This window comes from Cheilinus undulatus, linkage group 6, assembly GCF_018320785.1.
Source record: "Cheilinus undulatus linkage group 6, ASM1832078v1, whole genome shotgun sequence".
Classification (NCBI taxonomy): Eukaryota; Metazoa; Chordata; class Actinopteri; order Labriformes; family Labridae; genus Cheilinus; species Cheilinus undulatus.
In genome coordinates, this window is record NC_054870.1 from 12,066,641 (window position 1) to 12,085,315 (window position 18,675).

An 18,675-nucleotide genomic window follows, 5' to 3' on the forward strand; every position below is an offset into this window, starting at 1 on the left:
TAAAATGAGTATTTTGTCATTAAGGGTGAAGCAAACCTACACAAAACTCACCAATCCTGCATGCTGCCGACAGCCAAAACCCTGCAGTCTAGTCCACCATTCAGGCCAAAACCCTGCAGTCTAGTCCACCATTCAGGCTCACAGCTGTGATTACATTAGTCAGTTATCTGTGCTGATGAACGTTGGACCAGTTTCTGACCAGCGGACATGTGAGTGTCTTTAGACCTTATTCATTCTCTCCTGTGTGATCATCGGGGACAAAAACTTGTTTGGACGCAGGAACTTTTTAACTCCTCGTTGTCTGTGTTTTGAACTGTTAGATTGATATAAGGCTCCATAGTTGTGGAGAAGTGGATCACATTTGTCTGCTGAATGACCGTCTTCTCTCTGACATGTACGACTCTGGTAGGGAGTTTTCAGCAAAATGTTCACACCCTTTTTACAACACTAGGGTCATGTCTTTTGTGAAGTTTTGTTACTGCCGCCGTTATCTGAGTCATCTTACAGCATATTTTAATGATTACCTTGTTTAGTTTGACCTCTTCCTTTTTAAAGCTGAACTACTGCAAGATGACAGACCCAGCGCTGTTCCTTTGTTGTCCATCTCTGACTGCGGCTAACTCTCTGCTAACTAGCCACGCTGCTCCGCTTACCTGCTTCTCTCTCCTATGCTTTCTCCTCCACTGATAAAAAACCGTGCATGTCCGGAGGAGTTTTCTGGATGGGCGGGGGAGAGACAGAGCTCTTTGCTGTGAGAGATGCGTTCCAGGTCAATGGGAGGAGCAAAACTCCAGCGAGAAATGCACACTGAAGGCTCAAAACTTCCACATAATTTATACTCGATGTCGGCAATATACTCATTCTACACATCGTGCGTAGCAAAAGCTGCAATACATCGAGTATACTCAATATATCGCCCAGCCCTAGAGGAGGGATGCAGTGATGGTTGCGAGGCCTTCTATAGAGAGGTGTGTGTCTTTCCAAATCATGTCCAACTGATGTAATTCACCACAAGTGGACTCCAATCAAGGTGTATAAACATCTCAGAAATGATCAAGAGAAATGGAAGGAACCAGAGCTAAATGTACAGTGTTGTTGCAAAGGGTCTGAATACTTACGACAGTGTGATTTTTATTTCTAACAAATCTGCCAACATTTCTAAAATCTGTTTCATTTTGTCATGATGAGATAGTGAGGGCAGATAAATGAGAATGTATCTATGTATTTATTTTTACTGTAGCATCAGGCTGCAACATAATAAAATTGGGAAAAAAATTATTGGGTCCTAATACTTTGTAAATGCACTGTATAGTTTGTGGGTATTTTGCTGGGATTATCATTGAAACTGCTGACTGTTTTATCTCTAGTTGCAGCCAATTCAGTCTGTTTCTTCGGCAACTGGCTGATGCAATCTGCTGGAGCAAAAATACTTCTTTGTAAGTTTGGGTGATTTAGAAACAAAAATGTGCCAAAGTATGGTTTTACAGATTTGTGGATTTTCTTGCAGGCTGAACGGCGGTGCAGGGGTTAGTGCTGTTGCCTCACAGCAAGAAGGTTCCTGGTTTGCTTCCTGGCCAGGCTCTTTCTGTGCATGTGTAGGTTCTCTCAAGGCACTCCGGCTTCCTCCCACCACCAAAGACATGCTCGATAGGTTAACTGGTGACTTCATTGGCCGTAGGTGTGAGTGCGAGTGTGTATGGTTGTTTGTCTCTATAGGTCAGCCCTGCGATTGACTGGCGACCAGTCCAGTGTGTACCCAGCCTCTCGCCCAATGACAGCTAGGATAGGCTCCTGCCCCCCCCCCCCAACAGAAGGATAAGCGGTATAGAAAATGGATGGATGGAATATTATTGTAGTTTTACAGTAAAGGAGACAAAATAGTAACAGTAGCAACATTTTTATCTTTAAAACAGAGAGAGGTCAAATAAATTCACAATAAAATGTAACTTACTGTTTAATGGCATTATGTGGTCTGCTCCAGGATGGTGGAAGTTGAGGCCCATACGTCCTGTTGAAGAAGCAAAAGAAGAATATTTCAACACATGGAAAACAAGATAAAAAATCCAGCATTGTGTTGACAGATTTTTTTCTCAATCTTCTATCCTACAGTGGAAAATGTGACAGCAATGATGCAACATTTTCTATGAAATGACTAAAAACAGAGAAGACGACCATCGAGAACAGATGTGAAGAAGAGGTGGCATTCCTTTGTTGCCCTATATCTCATACAAACACACAAAGGCAGCTCTAAGAATTCATCACAGTGTGAGTTGTGTTATAGTGATGATGTGTGCAGACTACACAGGCCCATCTGTCAGTGTTTTCATGAACACAAGGCCGATGTGGGGCAGCTAAATGAAGTCTTCCTGATTTTCTGACTCCGTCATCCTATTCGTCCTCACCAAAACAAGACACTGAGGCAGAAATAGCTCACCTGCTTTAGCACAAAATATTGCTGTCTCACTGTCAACATCATTTGAAGCCACAGAGGCACACCCTTTATCCCTAACCACTTTAAATTAGGGCCCTGTGTCAAAATCCGCCTACACCAGCTTTTTACTCAACCTACAGCGAACACAGAGACTAACTAGAGTCAATTCAGAAAAGCAGAAGGTAAAGCAACATTTAACCTGGCATACACATTAGTATTTGGAAAATAACCTCTGAATTCAAAGAAACATATCTTTTGTAAGTAATGCTGAGTGTCACCTCAACTACTACATCAGAGATCATGCTTCTCTGCATGTTTCCTGACATGTAACACAGACGTTGAGTTGCTGAACGTCTCTGTGCTGTAAGCTGCTCTGGAGCAAACAATGTGACATGTCAGAAGTTTCATATGTGACCACAGAGGACAGAGAGCAAAGACAGCCAGGGGGCCTCTCTCTTCCTGCCTCACAAACAGAAGTCGAGTTAGCAGTTAGACCAGTGCTGCCAGATTAAGTGGAAGATATAAGCAACCAGGTCTTTGGGAAAAACATACACAAAAAGCAACAAATAAACAAAAAAACAATCAAAATGTTAGCAAAATCAGTAAAACCCATATTCCATAGGAGAAAGAAAAAGAAAAAAAATCTAGATATACAAAACAAACCCCAGAATGCATTGTTCTACACTGAGAGTTTATGAGAGTCAACTATTTTCATCTAAAACTGAGATTTGTTTATGCAGAATATACATATCCGTAAATAATCGATAAAAATGCCAAGAAATTACAAAAGTAAATCAACTTGACCTTTGCAACTCACTTTACCGGACTGCCAAAAACAGGTAAATATAGAAATTTAGATAAAAAGAGTTGCACATTTCCTGCTGGTTGTTTTCATTACAAAGAGATCCAAATGAGAAATACAATTAACATACAGTTGTGTTTAAATAATAAAACTTTACAAAGCTATATGATGCAAAATAATACAGTTTGGTAAGCCTTGCCATTCAGTGTGATACACTATGATATGCTCTGATTAGATCCAGTAGGAATCACCAGGATAAGACATGAAAAAATATGTCAAGATATAAATTACTACAAAGCATTATGATACAATTAGATGGGATAGGATACAATACATACAGTATGATACAATAAGAAACATTAGATCCAATACAAAACAGTGGATACGATACAATATGATCCATTAGATGAAATGCAATAGATGCAGTGCAAGATGATGCCATACAATAAGATTTGATACAATGCGATGCCATACGATATGATACAATATGATACAATATGACAAAATATGAAAAGATATAAAATGCTATAACATAATACGATACATGCAAAAATAGGATAGGATTGGATACAAAACAATGCAATACGATGTCATACAATGCAATATGATACGATATGATACATGATACAATACAACACAACGTGATGGGATACCACAAAAGATGATACGATCCAGCTGGATCCAATCTAAAGCTGAATAATACGATATGACAAAATATTACAAGATACAAAGTGCTTTAATAAAATATGGGACAGCAAAAATAGGATGCAATATATATGATACTATCCAAAATGATCAAATATGACAAATTTCAAAGTGCTATAATACAATATCATACAATGGGATGGTATAGGATAGGACAGGATACTAAACTCAACTACAACTCCAGGCTAGCTTCAAAGCTAACAACAGCTGCCAGTAACTGCCTGATCAACAGGAGACTACTGACTGCTACCTTTTGAGGAGAGTTTACATATTTCCTGACGGAGATTATCTGGAGAACGGGGCACCTTGAGACTGAGACGAGGGGGACGTGGAGCAGCATGACACCTACAGCCAGGGGGAGGTGGCAGAGACGGCGGAAGCGGGGCAAACAAGCCGGGCTGCAGGCTTGGCTAAGAGCAGCCCCACCAAACCAGACGTACCGAGCATCTGTCTGTCTGTCTGTCTGTCTGTCTGTCTATCTATCTATCTATCTATCTATCTATCTATCTATCTATCACAATAAGATATGATACAATACAACCAGATGCGATGTGATACAACGTGGAGTAATGCAACTAGATGCCATATACGATACAACACGACGATACAGTGTGATTCCAAATATGATACAAAACAATAGGATACGGTAAGGTATGACACAATGTGATGCGATTCAATACCATGGGATACAATATGACAGGATATTAAATGATCTGATCTGATCCAAAACTATATGGTAGGACATAATACGACACAATGACATTCCTTACGATACAACACATCACGACACGTACGCTACATTGCAATGCCACACCAAACAATTTTTTGCTTGTGCTGCAAGATAAGACGTAATTTTGATATAGTGATGATTTACAATCAGGAGTCAGTGCATGGTGTTGCATGTTGAAGTTGACTGGATACTTTGCTGTTAGCTGTTTATGTGGATTGATGCAGTTTGGAAGCGGCCAGCACCAAAAATAGACCTGCAGCATATCTCCGACAAAGCAAAGCAAAGTGGCACTTCTGGGGCATGCCATAGCCGGACTGGAGGGCAGGCAGTGGAACTCCTCCGATTGACTAGAGAGAGAGCTATTTGGTCTGCAGTGCATTTCGCCAAGGCATCGTGGTGCAGCCGTTGTACGTAGAAACTGGAGGTAAGATACAAACTGCTTACATACAATATGATAGGATAGGATTGGAAACGATACTGCAGGATAGGATACGACAAAATACAGCATGGGATGATATGACACAATGTGATGCCATACAATGTGATACAATATATACGACATGATATGATAGAATACGCCACAATGCAATTGGAAATGATACGATTGGATACAACATGATATGATATGATGCAGTGCAATGCAATGCAATGAGATACAACACAATATGAAATAATACATTACGATGCAATATGGTACGATATGATAAAATACAGTGCCATAGGATATGGTGATATGGCATATGATATATGATATGATATGATACAATATGACACTAAATGGAATGCAAATGGAAATTGACCATGGTATGATTAAATATGATTTGAAAGGAGTTGGCCTATGCAAGCTTAAAGAAATCAAAATGAGTTTGAGATTTTCAACAGTTAAGTGTTAAGCATGTATCTAAAGTAGTGTAGTGGAAGACATGAGACAAACTCTCATGTATACAATACAATACCATACAGTGATACCACAAAGTACAGTACAGTAAGATACCATTCATTACAGTACCATACAATATAATACTATACCATATGCAATGCAGTATGATATGATGGGATACAATACTGTCCAACAATGACACAACCAAAGAGGATTAGGTGCAGTACGATATAACAGTCTACCATAGAGAAAATTGTCTTGGACCCTTGGTCCACACTTGGTCAACACTGAGTGAAAAAAAAGAAGAAACCAAAATGTCAACATTCAAGAACACAGGCAACACTTTCAAAATTAACACAAACTTAAAAATGCCAATATTTGGAAGTAATTTGACAAAAACAAGCCTTCAGTAATGGGGGTGGGCGGGGAGGAGGTGGTCCCTGCCTGCAGCTGAACAGATGTGGATTTCCACAGTTTTCCCATTCAGTCAGAATCCTCCGGGGGCAAATAAGTGTGAGAATCCTGTACATTCACACACATTTGTTTGAACATGTAGACATGGCTGAGTGACACATTATCTTTACTCTTTTAAACATTTTGTTGACAGAGACTCCTGAAAAGGAGGAACATCCTGAGTCATGTCATGAAACAAGGGGTTTATAACTCTGCTGTAGTCTCAGCAGTCGTCGTCCTGATCCTACGCTTGGTTTTGTCTGAGTTCATTAGCTCTGTGAGGCAGCAGAACAGACTTGTGTGTATCTATCGGTAAACGTGTGGGTGGTCTATTTGTAGTCCTTAAATCAAATAACAGGGTTTAAGGCCAAATGTTTGACTGACTAGGTGTTCTTGACAGAGAGTTCCTAATTCAGAGCAAAAGTAAAGCAAATTTACACCATAAATGTTGATCATCTGTATTTATTTTTGTATTCCACTTTTTATGCTCTTCTGGAAACACAAGGACATGAAACACTGGCCGTTTTCAATCAAGCCAGCCCCTAGAAATCTTCCTGAGATGCTTGTTCACATGTCCCTCACGTGGGGTAAGTTTTCACTGTCAAATAGGAGGGGGTGGACTCATGATGCAAAAAACAATGCCTCAGAAATGGGGGACTAAGCAACAGCCTGGTGCTATGATGACAGTTTATGCCTTTCAAAGAACAGATAGGAGGCAGTCATGTGATCTTGATGATGCAAGGAGGTCGGATTGGAGGTATGAAGTGAAGAGAACCAGTAAAGATTTATTGGCAATAGAGGAAAGCTGACATATTAAAGCTCTAGGTGAACCTGCACACTGCTGTTATCAGAAAATTTCTACATAGATCAAGTGTGATCTCTACACTTTATGAAAAGAGATTTTTTTCCATGTACATGGAGGTAAATAACTGGTCCTGTTTTGGTTTGGCCATTCTTGATAAAATGTAAGGATATCAGAAGAATCTCAAAGGTAAAAATGCTTTGCTACATAGAATCACATTTATCCCCATCGCTGCTTTGACTTGTAGTGTAATCAAGCTCTGCAGGGAGTTCATGCTGCTTCATCACATCTGTTTATCTCCATATCAGAACATTCTGGCGTGCCTGTATTTTTGATTGCACATATTGGGGAAATCTCAACATTGCTTAAAGGATAAATAAAGGTTTTAACTCTTAAAGTTAGTTCTCTGCCTTTGTTTTGGTGAAAAGGACCATAAAAGAGCATGGTGCACACAATTCAGTCCTTAAGCTTGTTTAAAAGAGCTGCTAATTGTTTAGATAAGGGCAAAAGTTGCCATGAACACTGTAGTCCATGCTTGCCTTCACAGTTACTCGAGTCATCCTGGGTAAATGAGGGGGACAGTTGCCCTCCAAAAGACTTTAAATAGATCTGAACCTGTGCCATCTGCTTCCCCCAGGAGTCGAGTGGCAGGACCTGAGGGGCCCCTGAGTTTCTGTCACTGCTCTGCTGGTGGCATTTCCTCACCGAGAGTCCACATGAGCTATTCTAAACCCCCCCATGATGAGGCACAGCAGCTCAGACACTTAGGGAATACAGACTGCTACCTTAGACACAGATCCAACCATACCTCTTACTCACGCAGATGACAATCATCAGAGGGAGCAGTAATCCAGATTGACCCAACCCCTTAAGGAGAGAGGCAGGGACTGATAATCAGACATAGAAAGGGTCTATTTAGGTCCAGTATCTTCATAGTGAGGAAGAATAGGTTACCTCACTCAGTTTTATCATGCTATTTTCTCTGACACTGATGATCAACCAGCGTGGGATTATAACATACAAAGATTTTAAATCTCGACACTATACTAGAAACAAATGATATCAATACCAGCTCTGATACCACAGCAATACTAATAGAAGTCCTAGTCACTAAAATAATATAGATAGTCAGTTTGAAATGTGTCATCCAAAAGTACCCTGATATCAGAAAGTCTTAAAACAATGTTCACTATTTTTATTTTTTTTTCAGAAAAGATTGATTTTATGTGAAAGAATTTAAGCTGCTACAAAAACAGACTGATGACGTCTCACTTGAGTAGAAGTTCAGAGTCAAATATCAGCCTTTGAGCTTGTGCAGATGCACTGTCATGACCCGACTTTAAAAGCTGGTCTCAGTTTCAGTTCATGAACTTTAGAGTATTTCTGGTCCTGGTCTTTGCTGAAAACTGTACAAAAAATGTAACTTTATTCATTAAATGTGGTGAATTTGGATCATAGATTCAAATAAATTACCTTGTTTTGCTCTCCATCAACCGCTAAGGTTTTTTGTCTCAACTCTCCTGTCTGGTGGAGCATCCACTTGAAAAGATAATAGACTTTTTTTAGGTTGTTATCTTTTTAAGTCAAACATAATTTTTAATATCTTATATCTTATATCTGATCTTCAGATCAGAAGGACATTTAATGCAGAATGAGAGGCATGGTGTATGTCCGTTTTTACTCCAATTGGATCTGAGATCTCAGAGGATTTACTCTGGTCCGGGCAAGAGTACCCAGGATGCAAGGACCCTAGTCATAGCTTTCAGTCATGTGACCAACACAGAGAACTGGAGGGCAAAAGGAGCCTAAGACAGTCAAAGCTACTGATGACTGCAAAACTGGGCATTTTAATCCTCCATTTCCTCAAAATATGTTTACATCACTAATGTATGTTGTTAATCTAAACTGTAAGATTTTGTCTTGTTTTATATATCCACTGCATGGATTCATTTTACATTCATCTAGCAAACCTCCCATACAAAGGGTTTGGGAAGGGCAGGGCTTTTCAAAAAATTCCTGGACACCGATTTGGCGAATGTTTTGTCTGTCACATTTGTTACATTTATTAAGCTTTCATTATCAGAGCAACAAGACAAAATGATGTAGTAGACGTGCAGCTCCAGTAATAGCCTGAGCGCGGCAGAAGACCACTGTCAAGCTTTCTAATTTGGGGCCTGAAGGTGGATAAAACTCATGGGATGGTCGGGAGAAGTGTAAAAACATATGTTTTGTTGTAAACAGCTTTCAGTGTGGCTCTTTGCTCTTGTTTTAATAAAGAAATATGGCCCAGTTCTGACAAACTGCCGCTGTGACTACATCCAGACTAACCATGCCACCAGTAGCCATAGAGTGGTGGAGGAATGGGTCCTAAAACGCAGAAATGAGCTAGCATTTTAGCACTTCCAGTTCCCTCGTCTGAAAGTTCATGTTTTTTTTTTTAACTGAGTTGTATTTTAAATGTCTGAAATAAGGTCTGTGGTGAACACAAGCTCAAGATGGTTTAACTTTTTATTCAACAACATAAAATTCCTCTGAGAAGTGCCCCACCTTTGAATTATATATCTTCTCACGTTTTAATAAAGGCGGTCGCTAAAGGACAGCTAACAAGGACTAGAGTGTTTGTCTAGACCATATACGTCATCCCCCCCAATCGTCGCAACTAAAACTAGTACTCACTGCTTGCTTGTATCCACGGATGTTAAATTCTGTTGACCGTGTTATAGTACAATATAGCATGACATTAGCTACTTAGTTTTGTCAGTTAGATTTGCAAACCAAATATGATGCTTATATTATTAATCTATGAGAATTGTCTTTATGGACAAAACGTGTAAGTTTCATAAAGTTTTATTGGACACAGATCTTATTTTCAGCAAGGATTCATTGAAAAATGCCACAAGCTCACCACCAAGGCAACCCAGGCTCAGGCTCTATTAACTGTTGCTATACTAAAGCTACATCTGAGCTTATCACTACACCTGCAGCCTCTACCTCTATCTGCTTCCAGTATAACTAAACCCCGCCCACAGCTACCGCCTCATTCTCCTCAATTGGTGCTGATTGGTTAGGTCCGTTTTCAGATGTAGCACAAATGTTTCAGACTGGAGCTTTGCAAGTTGGATTTGCTTGATGACAGACATGGATTGTGGCAATTCCATCTGCTTTGCAAGGCGGGATGAAAGTCTACAAAAGTATTCACAATCTAATGTAATTATGATGTGTTTGGGGTCAATAATGTTGCTGTTTGCTGGTGTTTAGTTCCATGAGTTTATGAAGTCACTTAGAGGTTACGAATAGAAATAAATATTCTTTTTTTGATCCGAAAGAATTGTATTTCAGAGGCCTGAATATGCCTGGAAATGTAGAAAAGTTGGCATCAGCAGGCCCGGTGAAAAAACGTCATAATTTGGTGGTATCATGGAGGATGTTTTGTTAAATGCCTCAGTAGCGCGCCCCATGAAATTTTCTAAATGTGGTCCCCAAATAGGTTACTTTCAGCTACATGTGGCATGAGAAAAAAAAGAGTCTCCTGGCCCCATGCCTGGTAAGTTACTGGTACCAATAAACAACAATGTTGTCATCACTTCACTGCTGAGAGAACTTTGACCGACATGAATTAACTGGGCACTATGCTTCAAGGTCCTGACTGGGTAAACACAGCAGATCACCAATGATTTTGTCCATGTTTTAGCACTTATTTAAACCCCCAGTAACACCTTGGGTAGAAAGCCCCAGCGTGAGTTATAAGAGGAGGGGGTGCGTGCCAACAGTGAGGTGTGGAAGTGTTAGCACTGATGAAAAAACACACCTCAAGCAGCAGGGAGCCTCAAAGCTCTGCACTTCTTCATGCTGACTACTGCCAAAGAAACCTTCAATTACCAACACTAGACTGGCAAAAAAGAATGAAAACAAGATAAGAATACCCGCTGAGGCCAAGTGTTTGGCATACCGCCAATACATGACTGGAAATCTAGCAGGATGGATGCTTCTTCAGGAAAACCTGATGAGTTATTGAGCCTCTCTGCCAGTCTTCATACCAGCTCAGGTGAACTCTGTGACCCCTGACAACAGAGTGAAAAGTTCCCTCAGATTTTTCTCTGTAACATTTCTTAAATAAAGTGAATTCTGCACACCATAAACAAAGATCGTTTCAGCATATTTCTGTAAGTTAATCCCTGTTAGTGCCAGCCGCCCACTGTTGCTTATTATTTCATAATCATAAAACTATTAAATGCCTTTCATATTATAATACAGGATTTCCACAATCCAGTTAAGCTTGATGCACAGCTTGGCAGTGATATTAATGCTCTGCTCTCAATAATATTCCATGGCTTCTAAGACCTGAAAAAGCCAGGATTTTAATAAGACAAAAACAAGCCCAGACTTGTTTTGTTGCCTGGACTGGATTAGCTCAGTCATGCTTACACGAGTCATGAATTTTCCACCATAACAAAACCCTCTGACAGTGCTGTTTATTGGAAGCAAGGTGCTAAAAGTCAACCTTTAACACATCGTCTTATCTCTGTACACTCATTACTTGCTGTTTAAAGTGCAGGGCTTCCCTCTGAGATCAGCTCAAGAGGTTTGAACTACTAAAGTTAAGAGGTCGACTCCAGCTTGTCGGCCAAACTTCAGCACAAGTGAAGCGTTTGAAACACTGACCTCTCACCTCAGGTTAAGCTCGGTGAGCGCTCTCTTGAACCTGAACAAAGAGAAAGGTTCACAAGTTCAAGTTCGCTTCTCCAAACAACCCGATCGTTCAAGGCAGAGACACAGAGCTAAAACTTTAACTCATAAACATTTGGGCTTGTCCCTGGTACACCCCTTGCCCCCAACCACAGAGGCCTACATTCTCAGTATTCACATGTAGAGGTAGGAGTGCTCTGATTCTTGTTGGAGTGGTGGGGAAAGGCAGGGTGCTGTTCATGGTACAATAAAGTGTGTGAATGTCAGTAGTTTCTCTACTTATGTGATTTGAAAATGACTAAAAATATAATTTATTTTAATTTTATGTTGTTTTAATGTCTTGTTGCCATTTTTATTTTTAACACAACATTGGAAAGTCCAGCAGAGTAGTTGCTAGTGATATTCCCAGGCATATAATTTCCCAACCAGTCAAATATAACTGTGTTTAACCTACTAAATCAACTTCACACTGCAAAAAAATATAAAAACGTCACACTGGAACAACACAAAATTGGATTGGAGGATGTGGCTAACCTTAGCAGTGGTAGCACCGCAGGCCCTAGATCATCTTTAGCTAACATCCAGATTCCTGACCTGAATGTTGTCACTCAGTGCTCCTAGCATATGTGAGTACAACCAATAGACTGGGAAAAGAACTGGACAAAGCCTGTGTGATATTCGTCGTTTGATTACTACAGGCAGACTCAAACAGCTTTTGAAGTCAATCCATGGCTGCTTCCATACTGATATCACTGTCTTAACTGAACTGTGGATCAACCTAACTGCAGACAAGAGCCTGCCCACTGAGCAGGACTTCCTGTCAGCTAAGCTATCACTAAAGCTATCCCTCTGGTTGACAGATAGATAGTGTCTGCCTGTCAATGAGATGTGCCAATCAGTGTGCAGTGAGTTTTAAAAAATATATACAGTGCTGTGCAGAAGTTTAAGGCATGTTTGGGTTGAAATTTGAGGCTGAAGTAAGGCGTGTAATGGCGAGTACGCCCACCTGAGGGCTCCATCGGGCGGGAAGGAGGATTGACATAACCCAGGTCAAGCTCTGGATGTCTTTGTATATTAACAAGGCATGGGAAAATAATCTGCTGAAACCAAAACGGAGTTATGGGCAGATGTGGCGCTTAAACACAGCCTAGGGTACTGTTAGGGCGGGTAGGAGGGTTGCCACAACCCCCTGGTTGTCGTGTGCTTGCAAAGCACCTGAAATCTCTTGGTGGTTGCTGGGTGTATTTCCAGGGTTGCAAAGGCCCGGTCAAAAGAAATGTTGTTAAGCTAGACCTCGTCTGCTGAGCGACACACGTATATGTCAAATGTGTCAACACTGACTCTGGCCGCCCTCCCTCCTCTCTTCAGCTCAGGGTTGTGGAACATCAGAACCCATGAAGAACCGTTAGCGCTCTACATGCCTAAAACTTCACAGTACTGTATATAATCCAAACGTTTGTGGTACAAAAAAATGTCCTCCCCGTACAGTATGAGGACATGAAGACAGTAGCTAATGAGACACATTTCGTTTTATGAACCAGGCTGTAAACCAGTTTATTTCTAGTGTAAAAAACAGCTTTTTAGATAACATAACCAATGGCTTAACACTACATAGGCTATTGTTTCTTGCTTTTTATTATTTTTATTTATTTTATTTTTAAAATATTTCATTTATTTATTTTCTTTCATCAATTTTTATTATCATTACTATTTTTAATTTTGAATTAATTAATTTTTTTTAATGTACTTATTATTATATGAGATAAGACATGAGATAAGAGAGTTGGGGATGGAGGGTAACAAAAGATGAGAGCATCAGGGAGAGGAGGAGGAGGGGTGTGTGCCGGGGGTGTGTGTGCTGTGTTTTGTTCTGTGTTGTACTTTAACTGTATGTTCACACAAAGTACTATTCATCAAGTAATCAATCAAGAAAATTCTAATAAAATATATTTTAAAAAATGACTTTTTAACATGTGTTGTGTATGTGGCTTCCAGTGTTTCTGCAGCCAGCCTCAAGTGGCAGTAAAACTTAGAAATAGAATTTAGCCATATACCTTTACTGTGTAACATGTTGAAGATTTAACCCAACACTTACCCAGTGCAAGGATAGAGATAGTTCTGTGTTGGCTACCGCAGCGGTTTAAAGAGAAGTAATATCACCGAGCACCTTGCCCTCTCACACTATAACTCACCTGACCTGTACTTCACTTGTAACTCTTGTTTTCCTGCTGATAAAAGCTCCTGTATGTTGTGTGTGTTAGCTCTTATCCACTGACCGATGCTCCTGTCAACAAGCACAAAGACAAACAGCTCAGTGTTTACTGCCCTCGACTACTAGCTTCATTTAGAGCTGACACCTTCTGTTATACCAACCGTAGCTCATGCATAAACACAAAACTGTCCCATGAAAGTTAAGCCGGCAAGCACTTTAAAGAACAATGCCAGCTGGTGTTTCTTTATTTTGATGGTCAGTCCAAAGAAATATCAAAAGAGAACAGTTTCAGTAAACTGATAAAAGTCAACAAATCTCTATCAACAATATCTTAATCATCCGACAACAAGTCGACTCTGAACAAATGGTGCATCAATTCCACTGATGGGGCTTTTAGTCAAAATAGTAACAAATTTGACGTCAAGAGGAATTATAGTGTTGAGCCTGAATGCACTCATATTTATGGTGAACATTTATTTGGATGGATCGGGTCTAAAGTAACGCTTGCATTCACTCTGACATAAACAGCATAGCAAAATCATCATTATTGATTCAGCTCCCAAAGTGTTAAACTTAATACTTAATGAAATTTTGACAGGTTCTTAGTTAAATTTACATGTTGGAAAGTGTTAATATTTCAGCTCTCAAGTACAGTGTTATTTTTACACTTAATAGAGTGGTTTTAATACAATACTAAGTTTTTTTCTTTCACTATAGGTGTAAATTTGTAAGTATTTTATATTTTACTACAGTGCAATGCACTCTGTATTAATAAGGTCTGCCACCTCACTCTAAACACCTGTGGCAAGGTCAGATGTCTTATGGTAAGAGTGGAGACAGATGGGCAAAGTATGCACTGACTTGAAAGTCAGCACACCCCCCTCTATCATATACCATCCCTTGCCACAAGCAGGGCCTGACCAGCTTAGTGGATAACTTCACTCATGGTGCAGAAGCGCTGAACATCAAAAACACAACAATCCACCAGTAACATGAGCAAAATAATCCCAGCAGTGATCACTGTACAACATCTAAACACTTAGAAAAAATCTCAAAAATCCAAACACTCTGCCCAAGGGCATGGTGGGAAAACTGATTCACCACTTCTAGTTTCACCAGGACATGCACTGGATGATTTTAAGGTGATGTTAAACAACCTGTAGACAAAATACTTTGGAACTAGATGATCTGTCCAAAAGTTTTATAATTGAAGATGATTTTCCTGATTTTCCATGATCTTCCTGTTTAAAATTACCATTGTGTCTCCTCATGCCTTATTGTGCTGTCTCATATATTTAATTTATACTGTAAGGCATAGCAGCTGCAGAACTTCTCTTGGTGAGTTGGCAAAGGTAATATTGTGTCCAGCACACTGCTGGTGCCATCATAAGGAAGCGCCAACCTTAATATGAACATCATGCAAGTTGGACACCAGCTGTCGGTCTTCAAGAGGTGAAAAAAAAAAAACCCTCCATACTGACGCTAATAAAAAGGGAGGAATTTATTATAAAGTAAATATATACAGCTGGGGTGAAAGCAGTATAATCTCATCCAGTTTGTATGTATCAAGCAGCACAATACAAGGAAAGCTTGGGTGGAAGGTTTCTGGGTTGCAGCTGGACTGGTACGTGAATTTGTTCATGTATGTAAGGGTTTTATGTTTTTGATGAAGTTGAAACTTGATTATTGTTTCTGTCCTTGCTGTTGTACAACTGAAAAATCACAGAGAAACAGAGTAGAGAGAAAACCTATGCCACTGTTTCAAGTATTGTGAGCGTATATGTGTGTATTCATGAAGTCATCATCAAAAACAGCACGAGCTGATTTATGAATGACAAACAAAACTCTGGGTTCATGAGTATCGATACAAATGTACAATACGACGATACGATATGGTACAATACAAAGGGATGTGATAAGATACGATATGATACAATATAACAAGACACATACAGTACAACACAGTGCAATATGATAGGATATGATACAATGTGATATGATATGACACAGTACAATATGATGAAATACCATACCATGCAGTATCTTGCCAAATGATGCAACGCAATAGGATACCATACTTGGGGATGTAAAGGTACATGTATTCTTACAGGTTCAGTACAGGCCTCTTGGAACGGTACAGACGTGTACCAAACGGATACATGTTGAACGAAGCTCATACACAGATGGAAAACCAGAGAACAACTCACTGTCACACTGTCCTGGCAACCACACAACCACAGCAAACCACAGCAGCAGCCTGAATATTCCCAGATAAAAGTGTCCTGTTTAGGAATACTTTGTTTCCCAGTAAAATACAACAGTGGACAAAAACAACAACAGTAGCCCTGACATTATTCAGCAGGTGTGTTGCTGACAGCACGTCGTCCAACAGATCAATCAAAGCATTTGAAAATGCACCACTCAAACAAGAACGTCACTGTAAAGAGGAGGAACAACAAAAAGTCTCCCCAGCCGGGCTATGAATTTCCCATGATTTAAGATCTTTTTATCAGAACAATGCTGCTCTGGTTTTGTGAATCAAATTAGTTCTGAGTGGGGTACCTTCAACCGTCAGCCTCGGTGGAGAAGGAGAGGGGACTCCATCATGTCTGCAGCCAAGATGGGCTGTGAAAAGTTCTCCCAAACTTTGTAGTAGGTCCCATTGGTTAAAAAAGTAATCCAGTGCTGAAGTCAGTGTTGAAGCAAGATAGACACTGATTAGCATACTTAACAAGCTAACTTACAGTTGTATGATGATGTGTTCAAGTTGGCTGGGAAATTTTTGGTGTTTAAAGAATGGGTATAAATATGTCCATTTATCAATTAACATAACCTAGTAATTAAAAAATGTATTTATTCATTAATATCTAAATTAATCGAAGATCTTTTGAAAAGAGGTTGCAGCAATATTAATAATTTAAATTTAATTTAGCCAGCATATCTATTTTAATACAATTTAATAAAAAAAAAAAAAAATCTGTTAGATATTCGCTTTTTTTACTGAAAACGTACCGAACCGCAACTTCAAGACTGAGGTACATACCGAAACGAAATTTTTCCGTATCATTACACCCCTACATACCATATCATGTCTTACCATATGATACAAAATGATATATGGTCAGTGCAATACAATACAATACATTACAATACACGATCACACAATACAATCAGTGAGATGCAACATGACACAATAATTTGATATGACATAATATGATAAAATATAATGAGATATGATCAGTACTTTTATGAGACAACATGATATGTTTATGATGCAATTTGAGATAATTTGATACAATATGATCAGCACAATATAATTCTATACAATCAGTACGGCATGATACAACATGATGTGGTCTGATATGAGATTATATGATACAACACAATCAATACAATGATATGGAACGATGAGGTACAACACAATCAGTACAATGCAATACCATCAGCATCAAATGATACAATTAGTGCAATAAGATCAATACGATACAATCAATTCTAATATGATTCGATATGACAGGATAGGATATGATACACTTCATTGTCCCCTTTGGGAATTTCACCCTGGACTCAAAGTCTTGCAACAACAACAATCCACATGTAAACACAAATCCACAAGGACATGGATTTGCACAGAAACATGGATGAGGAACACAGGGCGTATTGCACAATATTTGCCTATAAATAATATTAAATCATAATGAGGAAAGATGAATATGATCAGATGAAATATAAAAAGGTAATCTTGACTGTGCTGCATCATTCGCTGTGGTGGTGGTGACTGAAATGTGGTATGTATGGATGTTAATTGATTGTCTGAAACTTAGTTAACTGTACTGCTGCCAATCTTGGCCAATTAATAAAACAGAGATAAATTATAAAATATGTTTGTAATCAGCTCTTAATGGAGAAACACTTTGCCCTAACTTTGTATAAAGCACGAGCATCTTTCACACATCAAGTCCTGACATCTTGGAGGAGTTTTTAGGTCAGGTAAGGACATTCATGTCCAGATATTTTTAGAAAATTACACATGTTCCTTACAGCTGGAAACTAAACACAATCAGCTAAAATGCTGCAGTTACAGGGGCTGGTTTTTAAGAGTTGTTCTTAGTGAGCCGGTCAGACGCTACAACAATTGTACCCCCATGCTGATGAAAAAGCCATGCTTTCTCCCTTAGAATGCGCACATTTATACTGCAGGATTGTGGCCTGAATTTAATGGTCATGCTTAACGCTGTATTTTTAAATAAAGCTTGAGATAAATTTCATTGATTTTGTTCATTCAGGGAAAAAAAATATTCAATTTGGATTCAGAAGGGCAAAGTCAGTCATGTATTAAACCTGAAGACCAGCAAATAGACAAGCTGGCTTTGAATTATAGCCAAAAGCTTTTGTCTTTCATACTTTGCATCATTATCACAGTTTTGAACAATGTTATTGCACATTGCATTATCTCGTATTGTCAGACCTCATATGCAAACAAAGGGAGTGGTGTCAGTATGGTGGTTTTAAATATAGTCACACAATAACAAGCTACACAAACGTTTCCAAAAATGTGAAAATATTCTTTTAACAAAGAGTTTAAAATGTAGCATAAATACAGACTGACTCCAAATTTCAGCTGTCCTCTCTGATTAAATCTGCAGCAGAGTACCCAGTAGAGTACACATGGACAATGGAAATCAGGACAAAAGCCTGAGTGTGATCACGTGAGTCAAAGCCGAGCAGACACTGTGGGCGGGTTTGGTTCACGCTCAGCTTCCACGAGGACTTCAGGGACTTATTTACACTCTGGATGATCTCAAATGGATTATGACAACATGAACAGTGTGTCTGTGTGCTGTGGGAGTGGTGCATACTGCAGACAGTTTCAAGTCTGTTAAGTCGTCTCTTTAGAGTCGGTCATGACAGCCTGAGAGAGTGTGAGGTGAGGCTGCTTTGCATGAAACGTCACTGTTGATTTACATGTCACGA

General features: G+C 39.4%; 1 protein-coding gene across 6 annotated transcripts in view; it reads right to left on the reverse strand.

The window, feature by feature from the left end:
- cpeb3 (cytoplasmic polyadenylation element binding protein 3) overlaps positions 1 to 18,675 on the reverse strand; it is a 105,975-nt gene that overhangs the window by 51,195 nt on the left and 36,105 nt on the right. For all 6 annotated transcript variants that reach the window (XM_041790182.1, XM_041790181.1, XM_041790180.1 and 3 more), the window contains exon 4: positions 1,952 to 2,008. In XM_041790182.1, the coding sequence (XP_041646116.1) occupies positions 1,952 to 2,008 (57 nt within the window). The remainder of the gene's footprint in view (positions 1 to 1,951; positions 2,009 to 18,675) is intronic.